The sequence below is a fragment of the Marmota flaviventris genome, chromosome 2 (assembly GCF_047511675.1).
Source record: "Marmota flaviventris isolate mMarFla1 chromosome 2, mMarFla1.hap1, whole genome shotgun sequence".
Lineage (NCBI taxonomy): Eukaryota > Metazoa > Chordata > Mammalia > Rodentia > Sciuridae > Marmota > Marmota flaviventris.
The window spans coordinates 56,546,152-56,569,485 of record NC_092499.1 but is presented as its reverse complement, the minus strand read 5'-3'; the positions used below and the strand labels follow the sequence as shown (position 1 = coordinate 56,569,485).

Genomic DNA, 23,334 nt, shown 5'->3' with positions numbered 1-23,334 from the left:
CCTGGTATACCCCCCAAAAAAACATTATTATTTTTTTATTTTGAACTGGGTCTTGCTAAATTGTCCAGGCTGACCTTAAATTTATAATCCTCCTGCCTCAGCCTTCTGGTAGATTACAAAGTCTTGTGCTACCACACTCAGCTGTGGTTTCCATTTTTGGTAGATTTTACTGTGTATATTTAAGGTATACAACATATTGGGATACATTAAAACAATAAAATGGCTACTATAGTGAAGCAAATTAATATTGATCCTCTCCCACAGGTACCCTCTGTATGTGAAGGGGGCTGGTTAAGAGTGGCTAAAGTCTATTGATTTAGTAATAATCCACAATATAATACAATTTTATTAACTACTGTTCCTATCTATATTGCATATTAGATCACTAACTACACTTGTTCATCCTTCATATTTGTTACTTTGTATTTTCTGTATTCTCTCCCCATTTGCTCACTGCAATCCTCCAACCCCTGCTCCTGGTAACCACTGTTTTATTCTATTTTTCTGAGTCTGATTTATTTCAATTAGCAATAATGTCCTCTAGTTTCATCCATTTCCTTATGTTTTTAAGGGAAAAATCTTGCAAAGATTTTTTTGAATCTAAAAGCACAGGCAGCAAAACCCAAAAAAAGACAAATGGGCATCAAACTAAAAAGCCTCTTCACAGAAAAGGAAGCTATCAACAGAGTGAAGAGACAACCTATGGAATGAGAAGAAATATTTTTAAACCATAATTCTGGTAAGGGATTAATATCTAAAACATACAAGGTACTTGAAACAACTAAATAGCAAGAAAACAAACAAAAAAAACTAAAAAATGAGCAAAGGGCAAAGGACCCGAATAAGTACTTATCAAAAGAAAAACATATCTGGTTAACAGGTATATGAAAAAATGTCCAACACCACTAATCATCAGTAAAATTTAAACTAAAATATGAGATATTACCTCAAACCTGGTCTTTTCAAAAGTCAAAAAATGTTGGCTAGAATGTGGTGAAGGGTGTACCCTTGTTTAATGTTGGTGGGAATTTAAGTGTACCCATTGTGATAAATGGTATGTAAATTTCTCAAAAATTAAAAATACTGTGGTGGTGCATTTCTGTAATCCTAGCAACCTGGGAGGCTGAGGCAGGAAGATACCAAGTTTGAAGTGGATGTAGGCAATTTAGGGAGAGGAGACCCTGTCTCAAAACAAAACAACAACAACAACAAAGAAAGAAAGAAAAGGAATCAGGCATGGTGGCACATGACTGAAATCCCAGCAACTGAGAAAGCTGAAGAAGGATTGCAAATTCAAAGTCAGACTCAGCAACTGAGTGAGGTCCTAAGCAATTTAGCAAGATCCTATCTCAAAATAAAAAATAAAAATTTGGGGTTGTAGCTCAGTGGTAGTAGAACGTTTGCCTAGCACATATGAGGCACTGGGTTCAATCCTCAGCACCACATAAATAAATAAATAAAGGTTTAAAGGGGGGGGGGGCAGTAAATGCCTGTGGGTTCAATCCCTGGTACCAAAACAAAAATATGCAGGGGCACTAGAAATGTAGATCAGTGGCAGAGTGATGGCAGAGTTCTCCCCCAAAATAGAGTTGAAACTATCATACAATCCAGCAATTCTACTTCTGGGTATATATCCAAAGAAAATTAAATCAATATGAAGAGATAACTGCACTACCATATTCACTGCAGCATTATTCACAGTAGCCAAAATATGGAATCCACCTAAGTGTCTATCAATGGATAAACAGATAAGAAAATGTGGCATCTGTACACAATGGAATACTATTCAGTCACAAAAAGGAAATCCTGTCATTTGCAGCAACCTGAATGAATCTGGAGGACATTATGCCAAGTGAAATAAACCAGGCCCAGAAACAAACTTTGCATGATCTCACTTATATGTGGAATCTAAAAAAGTCAATCTCAAGAAGGGGTGGTTAGCAGGAGTTGGTGGGGGGAATTGTATCAAGAGATGAAATTTCACTTAGAAGGAACACATTCTGAAAATCTATTGTATAACATGGTGATATGGTTAATAATAATGTACATTTGCAAATTTCTAAGAGAGATTTTAAATGCTCTTACCACAAAAAATGTTTAACACGGATATATTAATAGATACACTAATCATCTTAGACATATCACGTATATTAATCATCATATAAATCATGTTGATTTAATCATCCCACAACGTATAGATATGAAAGCATCAAGTTGTACCCCATAAGTACGTACAATAATTTTTTTTGCTCATGACAGATGCTTTTTCTTTTATCTATCTATTTATTTATTTTCTAGTTGTAGTTGGACATAATACCTTTAACTTATTTATTTTTATGTGGTGCTGAGGATCAAACCCAGGGTTGCACGTATGAGGCTCTACTGCTGAGCCACAACCCCAGCCCCCAGATGCGTTTTCTTTTTTTTTTTTTTAATATTTATTTTTTAGTCATAGGTGGGCACAATATCTTTATTTTATTTTATGTGGTGCTGAGGATCGAACCCAGTGCCTCATGCATGCTAGGCGAATGCTCTACCTCTGAGCCACAACCCCAGCCCCCAGATGCATTTTCTTAAAAAAATATTATCTCTTGGTCCAAGTTAATACATGTGAAACTGCAAGTTGAACGTAGGAACTCTTTGTCTTTAGAGTCAGAGTCACTTTATAGCATCTTAAACACATTATATTCCTCTTTCTCCCACAAAATACTTCTCTAGTATTCTCCATTTTTGTTAAAGTCATCATCCACCAGTGGCTAGTGTTAGAACTTCTACTACCTGTGACTGTTTTCCACATCTAAGTGTATCATCAACTCAGTCAAGCTTGCCACCAGAATACCTCTCAGACCTATACTTCCAATTCTCATACCTTCTATATATTTCAGAGCTTTATCTATTGCATAGTATGGTGATTTAGAGTCTAGTTTTGAGCTCTGCATATGCAGGTCATTACTTATTGAAACTTGGCATAACTTCAATCTTTTTTTTTTTTAAAGAGAGAATTTTTAAAAACATTTATTTATTTATTTATTTTAGTTTTCAGTGGACACAACATCTTTATTTTATTTTTATGTGGTGCTGAGGATCGAACCCAGCGCTGCACGTATGCCAGGCAAGCACGCTACTGCTTGAGCCACATCCCAGCCCCAACTTCAATTTTTTTAACACATTGCACAGGCAGACATCATCCATCCACTAGGCTGGCACATTTGATGAAATTCATTTGCCACAGACAGGCCCTGGACCAGTGTTTCCAAATGCATTTCATTACTTTCACTCTTTTTGTGCTCCATTCAACTATTCCTATACTACTGGCTAATTTTTTAAATATGTTACTTCCACCCTTGAAAACATTGATTCCTATTTCCAGGATAAATTTCAAACTTTCTCTGCTTATCTCATTGTTTTGCCCATAGAACAAATAACAGAGAGGCAGATTCTGAGTGTGCATTATCAAAAAGTTACTAAAACATAAAACATTTTTAAGCTTGGAACTCTGTTACATTAATGCATTAATGGCTATTTTTTTTCTTTTTCTTTTTTTTTTTTTTTTGTGCTACTGAGGATTGAACCTATGGGTGCTTTACCACTGAGCTACATCCCCAGCTCTTTTTATTTTTATTTTGAGATAGGGTTTTTCTAAATTACTGAGTCTGGCCTAAAATTTGTGATCCTACCAAGTAGCTGAGATTATATTTTCTTCATAATTAATGACAGTATTATGTGAAGAAAAGTTTCCAAATTGTTAATAGAGATTGTATTTATTATACATTTTTCAATGCAAAATTCAAACTATCCCTATCCAAAACAAGGGCTAAATTAAATCTATACATAAGTAATGGCTTTCTTCTGCCTTTAACATTTAAAATTTACTTTCAATATCCAACAATCAATCAATGCAAATTTAGCAATGACATAGGGGTAATAATTAGAAAAAGTTGTAATCTGTTTTTTGGGGGGTGGGTACCAGGAATTGAACTCAGGAGTGCTTGACCACTCAGCCACATCCCCAACCCTATTCTATATTTTATTTAGGGACAGGGTCTCACTGAGTTGCTAAGCACCTTACCTTTGCTGAGGCTGGCTTTGAACTCACTATCCTCTTGTCTCAGCCTCCCCAGTCGCTAGGATTACAGGCGTGGACCGCTGCTCTGGGTAGAAAAAGTTGTAATCTGTACCTATTATTTCAACAATGCATACCAAAAAGAACTGAAAATGCTGAGGATGAGGCTCAGTGATAAAACATCTCTGGATTCAATGTCTAGTATAAGAAAAAAAAAGAGTTGAAAAAAATGTAATGATGCTTTTAGAATTATAATTGAGAGCCAAAGAGTCTAAAACAAGTGTTGGCAAACTATACTACATGCCTGTTTTTGTATGGCCTGAGCGAAGAATGATTATTTTTAAAGGGTAAAATACCCTGAATATATCATAATCTGTGGTTTACCAGGCCAAAGATATTTCTAGCCCTACATAGAAAGTCTAACACCTCCAGATTCAAACTACAGGGCTACAGTTTATCCTATATCAACTATAGGATAAAATACACTTAGAAGAAAACACTTATGGTATTTTATTTTTGGGGGGTACTGGGAATTGAACTCAGGGGCATTCAACCACTGAGCCTCATACCCAGCCCTATTTGTATTTTATTTAGGGACAGAGTCTCACTGAATTACTAAGTGACTTGCTTTTGCTGAGGCTGGCTTTGAACTCCTGAGCCACTGGGATTACAGGCATTTACCACTGTGCTGTGGCACTCATAGTATTTTAAAAGCACGTATACAATTATAAAATAGCATTAAAAAGGAGAAAAATAGCCAACTCTTTAGTCTCCTTTCCTGTTTTGTTTTTTTTTCTTAGAAGTTGAGGCTAAATTAAAAAAAAAAAAAAATTGGTAGGACACGCCTGTAATTCCAGCGGCTTCGAAGCTGAGGCAGGAGGATAGCGAGTTCAAAGCCAGTCTCAGCAATGGCAATGAACTAAGCAACTCAGTGAAACTCTGTCTCTAAGTATAATACAAAATAGGGCTGGGAATGCTGCTCAGTGGTTGAGTGCCCCTGATGTAATTCAATGGTAGAGCATGTGTTTAGCATCTGTGAGGCCCCGAACTCTTTCCCCAGCACCTCTGCCTGCCTCCCCAGACATAAAAGAAAGGAAGGAACCAAATAAATTAGAAAATTAGTAACACAGAAAGTATAAAAATGATGAACATAGGATCAAAGAATTTTAGAACAGGAGAAGACCTTAAAAGAAGACCCCCAAAAGAAACAAAATCATCCAGACTAGCCCTCATATTTAGAGATGAGAAAACTAAGGCCCAGACCTGGGAAATGACTTGCCCGAGGTAACACAGCTAATTTCCCATAAAGACAAAAGTAGACCCACTTCTACTAATAAGTTAACAGTAATAGATCAATAGTATATAAGATAGATCAAATGAAGGTGATAAGCCAACATTATAATATAGTTTTTCCATTTTAACATAGATGGAAATTGGAAAAATAGGACACCTGTCACACATCTACAGAAATAAATCCTTTTATTTTATAACATTCATTTTCTTTTTTTAAGATGCATACAGTACTTGTAAGCCCAAGAATTCTGAGAAAAACTATAGGAGACCTGGCACTATTTTGAGAATTACATAACTGGGCAGCAAAATAACACCTTTATAAATGTCAGGACATACAGAAATAAAATTTAGTGTTTGCACACAAAAATAGGGAGGTTACATTCAACACGTTTTCTTAAACGTGTATTTAAATGTTTACTATTTTCTAAAACTTTGGTCATCATGCTTTATTATAACTTGTTAAATTTTACAATTACGCAGATAATTAAACCCAAAAGGTAAGCAAATATATCACATTAACACAGCAGCAATAGCAAGCTAATACTGCATAATCATATTAGCAGACTGATTCAGAAATACATGTTTTTCACAAATAGTACATAAAAGTTAGTTTGTGACAACATAGTTCAATGACTTTTCTTCCACGTAATAAGGCTGAGTAATGAGACATAGCAGAACATGATTACGTAAGAAAAAGTATATTTTTAATTACAAATCTAATTGTACATATAGGACAACACACTGCATTTTCTATAGAATAGTGCAAATGAGCAGAACTTTTCTCAAAAAATATTAAATGGCATTCATTCCACATGCCACTGATTTCATGAATATTGGGTTATATTAAGTATTTTAGTTTTCTAAAATTAAAATAACCTGTGATGGGCACAAGTGGTAGGGTTGATATAGGGCAGATGTGTACTCACAGACTGCAAATAAAAATAGTCATTGACTTAATTTACTGGATCTAAGTGCAGGCACTCAAAATGCAACTTTGAAAAAGTTTCATTTGTTATAATGTAAACGGTTTTGTTCATCATATCATATTTCATCAAAAATTCATAATTCATTTAAAACTGTCATATCAAGCAATTCCTCTAAACTCTTTTTGATATGTGGTGGTTGGGATGCAGCCTGATTTAAGAGATTCTGACCCATCTGTGCAAAAAGTGCTTTTGATAATTTAGCTGTGGCTGTTCGGATATTTCCTCCAGCTCCAGGCAGAGAGCCACTGTGTGTCATGTTTCCTAAAAGGTGCCATAAAACAACCAACACTTTCTGTTCTGTGGCGTGAGGTTTCCTTTGATAAAGTTCCATAACAATATCTGAAACACAAAAGTATGGTAAATAGCGAAGTTTTTTAAAAAACATAGGTCTGCTCAATTCACAATAGCTAGACTATGGAACTAACCTAGGTGTCGCTCAATAGATGACTGGATAAAGAAAATGTGGTATATATACTCAATGGAATATTACTCAGCTTTAAAGAAGAGTGAAATTATGGCATTTGCCAGTAAATGGCAAATGTGAAATGCTAAGTGAAATAAGCCAATCCCACAAAACATAAGGCTGAATATTTTCTCTAATATGCAGATACTAATTCACAATAAGGCGGGGGGCACTAGGGAAGAATAGCGTTACCTTAGATTACGTAGAGGGAAGTGATGGGAGGCAAGGGGAAGGGATGTGGGAATAGGAAAGATAGTAGAATGAAACAAACATTATTACTGTATGTATATATGTGACTACATGACCAATATGATTCTGTCACATTTACATTCAGAAAAATGAGAAATTATATCCCATCTATGTATGATATATCAAAGTGCATAAATGCATTCTACTGTCATGTATAGCTAATTAAAACAAAAATATTTTTAAAAAAGTATCTGAAATATACCAAGCTTCCTCTGTATGCCATTTGTCTTAAAAATTTAGGCTTCTTAAAAGAAGAACAGAGGGCTGGGGTTGTGGTTCAGTGGTAGAGTGCTTGCCTAGCATGTGTGAGGCACTGAGCTCAATTCTCAGTACCACATAAGAAAATAAATAAAATAAAGATAGTGTGTCTATTAAAAAAGAAGAAGAAGGGGCTGGGGATGTGGCTCAAGCGGTAGCGCGCTCGCCTGGCATGCGTGCGGCCCGGGTTCGATCCTCAGCACCACATACAAACAAAGATGCTGTGTCCGCCAAGAACTAAAAAATAAATATTAAAAAATTCTCTCTCTCTCTCTCTCTCTCTCTCTCAAGAAGAAGAAGAAGAGAAACTCTCCTACCAAAAATTGAGCTCTTTAAGGATTAGAATTCTATATCTGATAATTAGTTGGGGCAAAAGTGATAGAGAAATCAAACCTTAAATTAATCTCACTATTTTCCAAATGCAGCTAAGTAAAAATTTCTCCAACTTTTAAAAAAAAATTTTAGTTGTTGATGGACCTTTATTATATTTATTTATATATGGTGCTGAGAATTGAGCCCAGAACCCCACATGTGCTAGGCAAGCGCACTACCAATGAGTTACAATCCCAGCCCCATCTATTTTTTATTTATAGACATTTTATCAACCAAATTTGAAATGGCATTTTCCTATAAGCATCAATATTTGATTTTAATGTCCTTTTATTTTTCCTGTATTACTTCTCTTTCTAAAAGGAAGACAAAAAACACTTATTGGAAAAGAACAGAATTTCTTTCTTTTTTGAGGTTTGGGATAAAGCCTAAGACGTGCTAGGCAAGTGCTCTACCACTGAAATATTTACCCAGCCCCAGAATTCTTTTTTTTTTTTTTAATGCAGTAATAGGGATTGAGCCCAGGGCCTTGCACCTGCTAGGCAAGCATTCTACTACTGAGCTACATCCCCGTCTTTCTGTAATTTTTTTTGAAGAAAAATTTAGGTAGAAGTCTTAAAAGACCCTCTTATGGGCTACTATTGTTTATTATTTATTTTTATCTTACAGGTGAAGTACTACATTGGTAGCTACCATAAAATTAAATTAAAATACCCATTAGTTTATCCTTAGCTAATAAAATATTTCTTTGAAATCACAATTTAAAAATATTTACCAGTGGGCTGGGGTTGTGGCTCAGTGGTAGAGCGCTTGCCTTGCATGTGTGAGGCACTAGGTTCGAGTCTCAGTACCACATATAAATGAATAAAGATCCATCAACTAAAAAAAAGAAAAGAAAAATATTTACCAGCAAGCTTTTCCGTCATATCTTGCTTTGCCTTTCCATTTAAAAATTGAGCTTTTGTGCAAAAAGGTTGTAGAAGTAAGTAATTATCTGAAGAAAAAAAACAACACAGAAACATGTTTAAGAGTAATGAGATCTTAGTTATTTTTCATTACATAGCATTGAAAAGAAAAAAATAGATCATTTTAAGAAGAGCAATGTGTTAACTTTTTAAAAAGATACAATTAATAACCATTTATAATTCTCTATAACCTTAAGAACAATATTCTTATAGAAAATAAGAAATAAAAATACTTCACAGAACATTAAGGAGCTACCATGTGGTATATATAAAGAAAAAAACTATTTATCTCCTAGGCATCTAATTTGAATGATAGTATAGATTTACTAAAAAATAGAAAAAGAATTTCTTATTGGGGGATAGTTTTAACCTGGCTGATTTTTTAGGCATTTAAGTTTGAAATAATCAGATTCATAGGAAGTTGTAAAGATAGTACAAAGAGATCCTGTGTATACTTCACCCAAAGGTTAGATCTTACATTATTATAGTATAAAAATAAGGAATATATGGGTATAGTTCTATTTCATTTCATCATGTATGTAGATTTGTGCAATTATCACTGCAATTAACATATGGAACTATTCCTTCACCATTAAGATTGTCCTATGCTATTTCTTTATAGTCACATGGGTGTTAGTGTTGCCATACAAAATAAACTTAAAAGGAGGCTCATCCTTTCAGAAATTTCTGTCCATGATGGCTTGTCCCTATTGTTTGGGGTCTGTAGCAACACAGTATCTCATGGTAGGAGTGTGTGGTAGAGGAACTGCTTAGCTCATGGCAGCCAGGAAGCAGAGAGAGAAGGGACATGCCCGATGCCATAACTTCCTTCCTCTAGATTCTCCCTCCGAAAGGTCTCACCACCTCCCAACAGTACTATGACCTGGGAACTAAGCCTTCAACATGGGTCTTCAGGGGGCATTTAAGATCCAAATTATAAAAAACGCCCATCCTCACCTCACCAACACCCTTAGAGCTTGGCAACTACTAATCTGTTTACCATCTCAGTGATTTTGTCATTTTGAGTATGTTGTACAAATGAAATCCAATAGGATATGACCTGTTCAGATGGGCTTTTTTCACCAGTATAATACCTCTAAGATCCATCCAAATTATTGCACAATCAAAAGTTTGTTCCATTTTATTGCTGAGTAGTATTCTATGGTATGGATACACCATGATTCAGATAAGGTTTAAGCATGTTCCCCCCAAAGGTTCAAGTGTTTAAAGCCTGGTCCCCAGAGTTATGATTTTAAAAGGTGGTGGAACCTTTAAGGGTGGCATCTAGAGGAGGTCATTACTGGCCCTGGCTTCTTGTCTCACCATGTGATTTTTTCCCTTTCTCATGTGCTCCTGCCATGATACCATCTACATGTAACACACCTAGGGGGATGCTTGCTAGTGCTGGTAACAAGCTATTTGAACTATCTGCCTCTAAAACCTGTGAGCTCAATCTCAATCTTTCCTCTCTTCTCTTTCTCTCTTTTTCCACTGGTGGGGTTCAAACCTAAGACCCTGAGCATGCTAGGCAAGTGCTTTATCACTAAACAACACCCACAGCCTATCTTATCTTCTTTCTAAATTACCCAGCCTCAGGTATTTCATTATATATAGAGAAAATGGACTAATTCAGGAAGTGTCAAAGTTTGTTTCACCATTCACCCCTTTAATGACGTCTGGGCTATTTTCAACTTTCAGATATTATGAATAATTGTATACAGGTTTTTGTATTGTCTTAAATTTTTATTTCTTTGGGGTAAATGCCTAGGAGTGCAATCAATGGGTAATATAGTAACTGCATGGAAACTGTATGTTTAATTTCCTAGGGTGGCTGTCATCTTGTTTATATTCTCACCAGCCATATATGAGAGATCAAGTTTTTCTGCAGCCTTGTCAGTATTTGGTATTGTCACAATTTTTTAGCTATTCCAATATTTATGTACTGATTATGATCTTAATTTGCATTTTCCTAATGCAAAATGATGTCGAACATCTTTTTATGTGCTTATTTGTGATACATATAGCCTTGTTGGTGAAATGTTTGTGTCCTTTGCCTGTTTTCTAATTATATTGTTTTTCCAGTGTTGTGTTTTGAGAGTTTTAACATATTCAAGATGTGAGTTTTTGTCAGATATATGGTTTGCAAATATTTTCTCTCTGTGTGTAGCTTTTTCTTTTGTGTACTCAATAGGGTCTTCTGCAGAGTAAATTTTTAAAAATTTCGATGAAGGCCAATTTATTTACTTTCATGGATCATGCTTTTAGTATCATGCCTGAAACTTCGCCAAGCCTTAAAGTTCTGAGGATTTTCTGATGTTATATTCTAAAAGTTTTGCAGTTACATTTTACATTGAAATTTACGATCCACTTTGAGTTAATCTTGTATCAGTTATGAGGCTTAGGTATTTAAAAAAATTAAAAACTCAAATATATGGGAAGAGAAATTCAATTTAATGGGATAGTATTTAATCAGTAAAAACAATTCAAAATACTATAGAGAAAATAAAAATGTTATGACATTAAATTTTAAAAGTTGAATAAGATTTCAGCATTATAAAAAATACATGGGATCAGAAAGTATGAAAGTAAAATCAAAATAATTTGAGTGCCAAAGTAAGATTTCTTACCTACATGCTGACTTAGTGCCTGAACAACATTTGTAGCAGCAGTATAGATGCCTGGATTCTTGGAATTCAGATTATTATCCACTATTGCTGGAATTAGCATGTTGATTATAGGAGATAAGTTGTCTCTAAGTAAAGGAATCATTTTATGCATTGTTTCTAGAGCCACCAGATTTACTTTACTATTGGAATCATGAAGTCGAGATTTAAAAGCATCAAAGATCTGAAAATAAATTGGCTAAGTTATTTAAAGTAAAATAATGTTTCTGTTATATTTAAATTCTCTCAGCATTTCATGGTATTTCTCTTAATTTATTTTGTTTAAACATATGAATACAACATCCTATATAACCAAAAATAATAGAAACTTTATAAAAATTTGGGTACTAAACTTAATTGTTGAATAATCTTATAACAAAAAGACCACATTTCAAAAATCATCCCAAAAGGCATCCTAAAAAATGAAGGTTGGGGCTGAGGTGGTGGCTCAGCGGTAGAGTGCTTACTTAGCACTTGCGAGGCCTTGGGTTCAATCCTCAGCACCACATAAAAATAAATAAATAAAATAAAGGTATTGTGTGCATCTACAATTAAAAAACTAAATATTAAAAAAAATGAAGGTTGCAAGTGTGATTCAGTAGGCAGATGACTGCCTTCCTGTAAATATGACAAACATGCTGTTTCCTGGAAGGTTCAGGTTAGCTTGACTAACTCTAAGAACTTAAGAAAAGTTTCTATTTTATCTATATTTCTAACAGAAGTAGACATGTTAATTTTATTATAGAGGTTTGACCAAGTTTCAGTTTAGGTTTGTTATGAGACCTTTCATAGATAAATTTTTTTTTTGTTTGGTGGTGCTGAGGATTGAATCCAGGCCTTTGTGCATGTTAGGCAAGCACTCTACCACTAAGCCATATCTCCAGACTGAGAATTACACTTTTATTATTACTTCTTATACTGTTTAACCATTACTTTATACTCTTCAGAAATCTTAACTTTCATAAACTCAGGATATAGTAAGGCAAATGCTAAATAATTATTTAAGTATATGAGGTAAGTGAACAACTACTCTAAGAGGCTGAGATTATTAACTAATAACTCCTGATGCTTATTTATTTACTATTTTTCATGTTAAGGATAGTCCAACTAAGAGATTTATTCAACAGATATTAGTAACAGAATTACCTGAACTAAATTCTGATGGAGCATAAATACTCTATACTCTGGTACCATGAACATTTATCAATATTTCCATTCTTTTGCTTATTGTCTTCTTAGAAATAGATATATATGGGTGAATAGAGATTTCTAACTGATACATGAAAAGTTTTAATATCTGTTCTAAAGCAATAGCAAGTCTCTTAAATCTCCATTTTTGGTTTTTTTAAATTTTTATTGATTCACTGGACATATGTTTACTGAATGCCAAGTTCTGAGAGCTCTGAGCATACAGAGATTTCAAGGAGCAATCCATCTTGTGGGAGGATTCAGAAAAATACATGACTCCTTTCTTATTTTTTTTTTTTCTGGTTACTTTGAGTTATAAGATAATAAATATAAAGTTCTGAGGTTTAGGGCAATTTTTTAATATGAATGAACTTTTTTATTAGCTACAGATTTCAAATGAAAATTAGTTTTAATAGGACCTTACCTTCACGATATTTCCAACAACAAGTTCTTGATTATTTTCAGCATCTGATAAAAGTTGCTTAATCCCATTAATACGATCACGAAAGTCTTTTGCATTTAATAAATTTGTTATGACTTTAACATACTCAGCACTTTCTAAGGAATTACGAGGAATTGATTTTCTGGCGACTTCACGAACTTCAGTTATCTCTCTAAAGTCAAAGTAAGGTAAGTTTAATTTACTTTTTACTTTCCCATAAAAACAACAAACTTAATTTTAAAATCTCATTAATATGTTAATTTTTTCAAAAGTTCATAAAATGATGTAACTAATGGCCATAATATCTATTTTGGGAGTCTTTAAGATCTTCCCCTGGTTGGTGATTTTCTGGGAGGACTCATAAGAGTTAGCATATAGTTTTACTCATAGCTAAGATTTAGTATAGACATTCTAAAACAAGGAAACTAAAGAAAATATGAAAGTTGCTATATAGGATTTTTTTTTGTTTTTGTTACTATTTGTTTTGTGATACTGGAGATTGAACCCAGGGGCGATCTACCACCAGGCTATATCTCCAGACCTTTTATTTATTTTATTTGAGACAGGGTCTCACTGAGTTGCCCAGGATAGTCAATAACTTTCAGTCCCCTACTTTTCCTCCTGAATAGATAGGATTTACAGTTGTGTGCCACCATGCCCAGCCCAGACAGTTTTAAAATAATTTTCAAGCCGGGCATGGCTCTTGCCTGTAATCCCAGCAGCTCAGGAGGAGGAGGCAGGAGGATCATGAGCTCAAAGCCAGCCTCAGCAAAAGCAAGGCACTAAGCAACTCAGTGAAACCCTGTCTCTAAATAAAATATAAAATAGAGCTTGGGATGTGGCTCAGTGGCTAAATGCCCCTGGGTTCAATCCCCAGTACCAAAAAAAATAATAATGTTCAAAATTAAAAATAAACTAAAAAGATCATAATATTACGAAAGACTTTTTTAAATTGTATAATCAGTATAGCAAAGTTCTTAAATGGTTTAAATACGTTACAAAATTACATATATAATAATATTTATAAAAATTTTAAGAATAGTTTGTTTTTGATTGATGACATTATGAATTTTTAATGTTTGTATTTTGTAAATTTTTCCCTTTAACAATATTTGTTCATTACTTTTATAAATGGGGGGGGGAGTAAAAAATTAAAACAAAATTAATCAGAGTTGTCAAACACAGGCCTAACGTTGATAAGTTTAATAACACTAAAAACTTCACTACTATGCATGTAAAAGCAAGTTGCTGGGAATAAATTGCCTTATTAAATATAATTACCTCACACTTTCTAGGTCATTTACAAACTTTTAAAACCCCTTTAAATTTTGACAAATATCCTGATATAGTTCAGATAGTTCATGAAAGCACCCAAATGTGACTCCTGTAACTAGAGAGTAATTTCTTTAATGATGTGGACTATCAAATGATCTTACCTTTCAGCTGAACTGAAAGAATCTCTAGAAACAGATGATGATCTTGCATTTCCAACACTACCAGTATGAGATCGCCTTCCTTTTGCTGAAGGAGTATCTAGTGGTATCTCTCCCAAACCCTGCAAGTAAACATAAAGAAAGGCAGTGTGAGAAGTCTTAAAATTATCAGTGAAATAATTTACACAAAGTAATTTTCAAAGTATCCTTGATAAAACATTTTAAGCATTTTCATACTGATATACTTTAAAGGGTATAGGATACATAGGATATATAAAATACCTTGTGATTAGTAGTAAATTAACAAATACGTGACTAATAGGAAATTCAATTCTTTTTTTTTGGTACCGGTGATTGAACCTAGGGGCCCTTAACCACTGAACCACATCCCCAGCTCATTTTTGTATTTTATTTAGAGAGAGGGTCTCGCTGAATTGCTTAGGACCTTGCTAATTTGTTGAGGCTAATTTGCCTAAACCTCCTGAGCCCCTGGGATTATACGCGTGTGCGCCATGTCTGGTTCACTATTAGGAAATTCTATACTTGTTAAAACAAATTGTTTAAAAGTTGTTTTAGGTGCTGGAAATGTAAATCAGTGGCAAAATGCTTGCCTAACATATGCAAGGTCCTGGGTTTGATTCCTGGCACAGCGATAAATTTTTTTTTTTTAAAATTAATATTTATTTTTTAGTTTTTGGCAGACACAACATCTTTGTTTGTATGTGGTGTTGAGGATTGAACCCAGACCGCACGCATGCCAGGCGAGCGTGCTACCGCTTGAGCCACATCCCCAGCCCCAGCAATAAATATTTACTTTCTAGCTTGACACTACATATGTCTATTTATTATTACAGTTGTACTATTGAAGATACATTTCAAATGATTAGCAAAGAAATAATCCAAGAAGTAATTATTTCTATCTTTTATCTTCATGGGAAAATAAACTTTGCTTTTAAAATTGTTTATAAAACAAACTTTTTCCACATACCTTTTGTCGTAAGTTTTTAACAGATTCCTTAATATAAGGCAAATCTTTAGATGGAACATATTTTTCAAGCATTTTCTCAAAGTTAGGATGATACATCAAGAGGAAAAGCATCTTTCGACCGTAATACCTATGGATATTTGAGATTTATGTAAATAATAAATTTATGTGAATAATTTTACACAAATAATCTCAAGTTCTATCCTTACAATTTTTTTTCAATAGAAAAAAAACACCATAAACTTCAAGATTACCATTCCTATTTTAAGTTAGCCACTGAAATGTGGATATAATAACTGTATTATATTGTATAAGATTCTCCTGCTCCACTATTATAAATCATTAATAAAAATATATGTACATATATATTTAAGATATATATCATTATAATTAATATCTTCCAGCTGTATGTCAGATGGAGAGCAAAAAGCCTTAATATTATTTAGGCATCCCAGAGTCCATATTTGAGGCTATGGGCAGAATTGTGAGTTAGGAGAAGTTATGTTTGTGCCCTAGGCTACTTACCCATTGACCTTCTGTTGCTCTCTTGCTGGCCAGATGTTCTGGTCTGAGTCAACCTTTTCTATGTACTGCATTTCTGAATCTCTCTTTCTTCTTCCCTAGTTAAAACTTACCTAAGTTCCATTCTTCAAAACCCTATTCTCTGCCACTTAAAATATACTCAAGGTTACATGATAAATTATGCTTGATATCTTATTAAATGATATAATAATTCCCAAACTAGGTTTTTAAATACTATATGACTTTAAAAAGAATCCTCTTAGGATAACACCTTGAGGCAAAATATCATTCTAACAATTTTTTAAATAACACCATAGTCTTATTTTTCAAGGAGGTCTGGCCCTAAAATTAATTATAGTTGTACTTTTGCTTATCATTTGGAATATGTGGGACTAAAACAATGAGAAGACAGTTTTTTTTTAATATTTACTTTTTAGTTGTAGTTGGACACAATATCTTTATTTTATTTTATTTATTAATTTATATATGGTGCTGAGGATTGAACCCAGCACTAGCAAGGCGAGTGCTCTACCACTGAGCCACAACCCTAGCTCCAAGAGAAGACAGGTTTTTGTGCGAGCAGAGTATAAGATGCTTTTAGGATTATCAGTATCAACCAGATCTCTTCAAATGCAATGAAATTACAGAAAGGGAGTTATGTTAGAAAATAAATATTAACTTTCCCTACAACCAGAATAAGATCTTCCACGAGTCAGATAAGTAGCTCCTAATCACATAGTTATATAATAATATGATATATTGCATCTATAATTATAGTTTCTTTTCTTTTTTTTTTTTTTTTGATACCAGGGATTGAACCCCAGGGACACTTAACCACTGAGTCATATCCTCATCCCTTTCTTATATTTTATTTAGAGACAGGGTTTCACTGAGTTGCTAAGTGCCTTGCTAAGTTGCTGAGGCTGGCTTTGAACTCTTGAGCCTCCTGCCTCAGCCTCCCGGGTTGCTGGGATTACAGGCGTATGCCACCATGCCTGGCTTGTAATTATAGGACAATTTTGACTTTTAGTGTGGAGTATTAAGGACCACAGACAATGTAGGGCCCAACAATAAAGGAAAGGCTACAACAAACAAGTCAGCAAATAATATGGGCAAAAATGTGAGAAATATTAACTCAAAAAAACTTTTTAAAAGTTTTTATTTGTTCTTTTTTGTTATACATGACAGTACAATGTATTTAGACATATTATATATACATGTAGCATAACTTCTCATTCTTGTGGCTGTACGTGATGTGGTTAACTCAAAAATTAATTGTAACCAGTCACCTTATAACTTTAAAACTTTAAATAAGATCTTTAAGAAGACTTACTATGCCATTAGAAGACTTACTATGCTGGGGGTTAGTTCAGTGGTATGTACTAGGCCCTAGGTTCAAGTCCTAGTAGTAAACAAAGAGAAAGATTTAATAAAGATGCACAGAAGTCAACCACTAACAATCTTTTGTTGTTGTTATTGTTGTTCCTAACTAGCCAATTATCTAACCCTCTAAAATTTTTTTGAACATTAATGTGGCATGCAGAAGTTCTTAAAACAGTTCCCCCAAAATGCTTTACTTGAATCCCTAGAGTTTATGAATATGATAAGATGTCATTGCTGGACTTTTGCTATGCTAATATGATATAGTTGACCTTAAAATAGAAACATGATCTGGATGGATCTCATCTAAACCAATGAGCCCTTAAAGCAGAGAGATACCTGATGATGGATGCAGAAGAGGAAGACAGAAAGATTCTACACATGAGAGCTCAACATATTGTTGCTGGTTGAAGATGGAGGAGGGCAGCGTGAAAAGAAATGTTGGTGGTCTAAAGGAGCTGAGAGAAGACCCTCTGTGACAGCCAAAAGGAAAAGGGGGACCTTAGTACTGTAATCACATGAAATTGAATTTGGCCAACAATGTAAAGAAATTTGGAAGTGAATACTTCCACAGAGCCTCTAGATGAGAGCCCAGCACTGCCATCACCTTGACTTTGGTCTTGTGGGACCTTAGGCAGGAAACCCAGCCCAGTCATGCCAGACTTCTGACCTAAAGAACTATAAATTAAATAATTTACATTAGTGTAAGCTACTAAATTTGTGGTAACCTATTAGGTAGGAATAGAGAATAAAAATATTTACTTTTTAAAATTAGTTTTTGGTATAAGAGTCTCATAAGATTAACTTCAGTTACTTAAAATGGACTATTTTGTCCTAAAAATGTTAAAAAACATTTTACAGTCTTCTTTAACCTTTATGAAAACTCAGGATCCTCTTCTTTTTTAATAACCTTCATATATTATTGCCATAAATTTTTAGACTTTATGGGACACTACTGATCACTTGGTCCAGGCTTCCTAATATTCCAGAAAAGGTAACAGATTAACAAAGGTTGAGTGACTTGCTAAAGGGCAAACAGTGATGTAGACTACAAATTTAACCTAGGCCTCTCACTAAATCCAAAATTTCTTTAACCACCACAGGTATTATATTATTCCACATCCTAATTTTTTTGTCATCTTTTTTTTTTTTTTTTAGTTGTTGATGGACCTTTATATGCAGTGACCCAGTGCCCAACACATGCTAGACAAGCACTTCACCACTGAGCCATAACTCAGCCTTTTTGGTCATCTTTTGCTGATTATTCTTAACTTTCATAAAACTGTTCTTAGTACAACCATCAGAAATTCATAAAGTTTTTAAAGTACAAATACTTTATTTTTAAGGGGATAATATATTATTATGCATCATTCCTGTATTTTTCATGTGATTTTTTACTTGATTTTCACCTGATTGCTTGGAAAATTAACTTATATTTGCCCACAATGAAGCTCTTCTGCCATTTTTATGCCCACTCATAGTCTTGTCTCGTTTTTATGAAGTTTATACCTGTGACTTGCCATCTCACTACCCTGATGTAGTGTCATCTGTAAATTTGGAGAATTCACTGTGCACTCCCTCAAGATCATTTACAAACTAGTTAAATAAAACCATTCCCCAGCACCAATCCCTGGGTCCCAATTTCTCTATTTAGACAAATGTTTATTCTGTTTTAACCTTTGTTTCCAACATCTTAGCCCTTACATTAATAGGTACAGTGGATAGTATTAGTAGCTATTCACCTGGTTTCTTGTGAGCTGTCTTGAGCAAACTTAGCAGCAGCTGGTAATAAACGTTCAGCCATATCTTTTGTTCCAGATAAAATACGTTCTGGTTCCATAAATTCTACTACATCTGATAAATGCTGGGCTGTACATCTTCTTACTGCAATGTGTAAATGGCTACAAGAAAACAAGACGTATTAAAACTAAGTAAATATATAAACTATTTTCCAAAGATATATCTTAAAGTCAAATGATTTAATAGCTCATAGTAATCACTTCGGGAGTCTAAAATGATAAATTATTAGCATTAGTTAACCCTCCTCAATAAGTTAAAACAAAGTCATTATCACTTATATTTATTTAGTTCAGATCTACAAATATAAATAACATTATAAGAATAATTACACTATGATTCCTTTTATGCTTATCATGTAATATGATCTTTAGCTCACAGGAATTATTCAGTTTTTTGACTGAAATAATACAAAAATTTGCTTTTTTTCCTCCCTCTACCCTGAATTACAAATTCTTTCATTTGTAGTTTAAGGACATGTCAAGATTATTTTGAGCATTACCTTTGTCCTCCATTGATAAGAGAAACAACTGCACGTGCAGGAGTTACATTATTAACCATAGCTCTCAATGCTTTATCAACATCTTCTCTTATAAATGTATTTGATTCTCCAGCCTTGTGCAACAAAACTTTTACTGTAGTATCTAGTTCTTGATCCATACTCTTTTTCAGATAAGTGAAAAGATCACTTAAACAGACCACAGCAGCACGAGAAACTCCAGAGCGTAAATTTTTCACCTAAAATTTTTTCAAAATATTTTGAAAAAAAAATTCTGTAAGAAAATCAGTAATAATGACTTTGAAATGAATTTTAGTATGAAAGTAGTAACATTTTATTATGTATTATCTTACATCCTAAAAGTCAGTGTCTAATCAATTTCTTTTAAATGTTGCAAATTAAGACATGGATTGTTTTACAGATAAGCCTACTCATATAGTACAGAGTTGTTAAAAATTCTAAAGGTCACATATATATTTATTCTTTGTTGTTTAAACTATCCTTAAGTTATCTGAAAAATGTTTACCTCTTGAACTACAGCAAAATTTGTTTCATGCAACTTTGTGTTCAATATTTCAGAATGAAAAGCAGCTAAGCATCTAATAAAGTTCAGTCCCTCAATTTTCTTCTCCCTATGGGAAAAAGAAATGATAGAATCATTTATTAAAGGGGTGCAATAGTAAAAGATCTCAAATATCTTTCTTTTTTATGAATGGAATATTGCCAATAAAAAGACTTCACCTATTTTCCCTTACTATTTACAAATTTCAATAAAAAACATAAATATCTTTCAAGACTGAAAATCACTACTGATAGCTCATAAAGGAACATTCCTCCCCTAGTATGAACATCATATTGTTTATGAAAAGTAGAAAGAAAGAAAGGAATGACAAAAGTTGAAAGAAGTTGTAAATCAGGAATAGAAGAAGATCTGGGCATGGTGGTGCATCCCTATAATCCCAGTGACTCAAGGAGCTGATGCAGGAGGATCACAAGTTCGAGGCCAGCTGTGCAATTTTGTGAGACCATGTCTCAAAATTAAAAATAAGAAAAAGTGTTGGGTGTGGCTTGGTGGTTGAGCACCCTTGGGTTCGGTCCTTAGTCACACACACACACACACACTTACCACCTGTTAGCTCACTGATCAATATATAACCCAAGAGCAGAAAACCACTATTAATTATTTCTACAACTTGTATTTGTTTTTCATCATCTAACCTATTTAATGAACCAGATAAACAGTAGGTGGACACCAACAAGAGGGTGGAAATCAATTATGATGTAATTTAGGTATAATATTTTTTTGCGGGGGGTGAGTGGTGGGTGGGTAGGTACTAGGGATTGAACTCAGGGGCATTTGACCACAGAGCCATATCCCCGACCCTATTTTGTATTTTATTTAGAGACAGGGTCTCACTGAGTTGCTTAGCAACTCACCATTGCTGAGGCTGTCTTTGAAGTCACAACTCTCCTGCCTCAGCCTTCGTAGCCTCTAGGATCACAGGCCTGCACCATGGCGCCTGGCTTAGGTATAATAGTTCTAATATGATATTTTCCATCTTGTATGCTTGAAGAATATGAGCTAAGAAGAGTTTCCTTAGTTGGTTGCATGTGGTCAATTTAAAAAGCATTTAAATTCTCTTAACAAGTTATGGAAAATGGAGAGAAAAGACCAAAAATCAAACGTGTTAAGAATAAACCTATTTAGTAGCTACCTAGCTCAAATTTTTCATATTTTAGGTAAGCATAAAACAGTTTACTGTACAGTTTAGATGCAGAAAACAACCCAAGTCTATACACAGAATCAGAAAATAGAAAGTGGAATCAGTGTAACCGTTGTGATTCTGCAATCTGTATACGGGGTAAAAATGGGAGTTCATAACACACTTGAATCAAATGTATGAAATATGATATGACAAGAGCTATGTAATGTTTTGAACAACTAATAATAATAATTTTAAAAAAAGAGGGAAAAAAAGAAGGAATCAGAAAGCAAATAAGTTAATGGTGACTGAAAAAATTTAAAAAGTGTTTGGTGTAATTTATTAGTAAAATCATCTGAGCCTCCAGTTTTACTTGTTGAAATATTTTAAACAAAAATTCAATTTCCTTATAGATATGGGTTATATAAGCTATATTTGCTAGAGTTTTGGTAGTGTTTTTGAAGGAAATTATCCATTCACCTAAGTTGATAAATTTATAGGCATACAACCATTTAACAATATTCCTTTTTTCTTTTTTAACAGTTATATAATTAGTAGTGATTTTTTTTTTTTTTTTTTTTTTTGAGATAGGGTTTCGCTAAGTTGTTCAGGGCCTTGCTAAGTTGCTGAGGCTCCCTTTGAACTTGCCATCTTCCTACCTTAGCCTCCCGAGTCTTACAGGGGTGCATCAACATGCCCAGTCTGATATCAGTTCTTTCTTTTCTGACATTCAAAATTTGTTTCTTCCCCTTTTTTTCTTGACTAGACTGAATATAAACTTACCAATTTTATTTATCTTCTCCAAGAATCTGCTTTTGACTCCACTTTCCTCTAATTTTAAACTATTTTCTTATTGATTATTACACTGATCTTCAGTATTTCCCTTCTTTGCATACTTTGGGTGTCATTTGCTCTTCTGTTTCTAGTGTCTTAGTGTGAAAACTAAGGCTACAGATACAGGACTATTCTAATTTAGTTGTATCCTATGAATTTTGATTTGTGTCATTCTTTTATTTCATTAAATTTAAAATACTTTCTATTTTCTTTTTTTTGGTTTCTCTCTGACCCTCAAGTTACTCATCTATGTTTCTTCCCAAATAGTTGGTACTGGTACTAATTTCTAATTTAATCCCAGAGAACAAAATTTATATAATCAGATTCTTTTTAAATTACATGCGTTGAGCTCAGCAGAATACCATGTGCCTATAGTCCTGGTACTTGGGAAGCTGAGGCAGGAGAATGGATCACTTAAATCCATGATTGGCACCAGCATGGACAATGTAGTTGTTGAATTTTGTTGTTTTAGGTAGAGTGTTCTACAAACTTTGATTATGTCAAGTTTGTCAAAAGTAGCCAAGTTTTCTATATGCTTAACAATTTTCTTTTTACCTATTCTATCAATTAATGAGAATTAGTTGTTAAAAGCTCTAACTATAACTGTGGATTTGTTTATTTCTCCTTGTAGTTCCGTCGATTTTTGCTTAATGTATTTTGAAGCTCTTTTATTTGGTAAACAAATATTCAGGATTGCTATGTCCTTGTTGTATTAAGTCTTTCATGATTATAAAACAACATTCTTTAGTCTGGATGTGGTTAGATAATTAGAATTCTAAGATGGCACCCATAATTTCTGCCCCCTGATACATATGCTGTATAATATCCTCTCTGTGAGAGTAAATGCCATGGGCTATCACTTCCCATAGTCATACTAAGATGGAAAAAGAGATTTGCAGATGTAATTAATAATTAAGATTCTTAATCAGTTAATGTTGCATAATCAAAAGAGAAATTATTCAAGGCAGGCTTTATTTCATCAAGTGATGTCTTCAAAGAGATCAGAAGCAGATGCAAAGATTCTCCTCCTGGCTTTCAACAGTACACTGCTACTGGGTGTGGTGGGGCATGCCTGTAATCCCCCTGGTTTAGGAGGCAGGAGTATCACAAGTTCAAGGTCAGCTTCAGCAGTTTAGCAGGGCCCTAAGCAACTTAGAGAGACCATGGTTCAAAATAAAAAATAAAAAGGGTTGGGGATATGGCTCAGTGGTTAATAACTCCTGGGTTCAATCTTTGGTACCAATAAATAGATAAATACATACATATATACATACAAGTAAA

At 33.9% G+C, this 23,334-nt stretch overlaps 1 protein-coding gene across 5 annotated transcripts in view; it reads right to left on the bottom strand.

Moving 5' to 3' along the window:
- Positions 1–2,002: 2,002 nt before the first annotated feature.
- Togaram1 (TOG array regulator of axonemal microtubules 1) overlaps positions 2,003–23,334 on the bottom strand; it is an 88,135-nt gene continuing 66,803 nt past the window's right edge. For 2 of the 5 annotated variants that reach the window (XM_027929778.2, XM_027929779.2), the window contains 9 exons: positions 20,043–20,148; positions 19,520–19,755; positions 18,963–19,121; positions 15,322–15,448; positions 14,337–14,455; positions 12,883–13,072; positions 11,235–11,454; positions 8,550–8,636; positions 5,526–6,681 (listed from right to left, as the gene is read on the bottom strand). In XM_027929778.2, the coding sequence (XP_027785579.2) occupies positions 6,416–6,681; positions 8,550–8,636; positions 11,235–11,454; positions 12,883–13,072; positions 14,337–14,455; positions 15,322–15,448; positions 18,963–19,121; positions 19,520–19,755; positions 20,043–20,148 (1,510 nt within the window). In that variant the 3' untranslated portion in view covers positions 5,526–6,415. Of the gene's footprint in view, positions 4,152–5,525; positions 6,682–8,549; positions 8,637–11,234; positions 11,455–12,882; positions 13,073–14,336; positions 14,456–15,321; positions 15,449–18,962; positions 19,122–19,519; positions 19,756–20,042; positions 20,149–23,334 lie in introns of those variants that run through there. The other 3 variants (XM_071607858.1, XM_071607860.1, XM_071607859.1) reach the window with 3 other exon arrangements.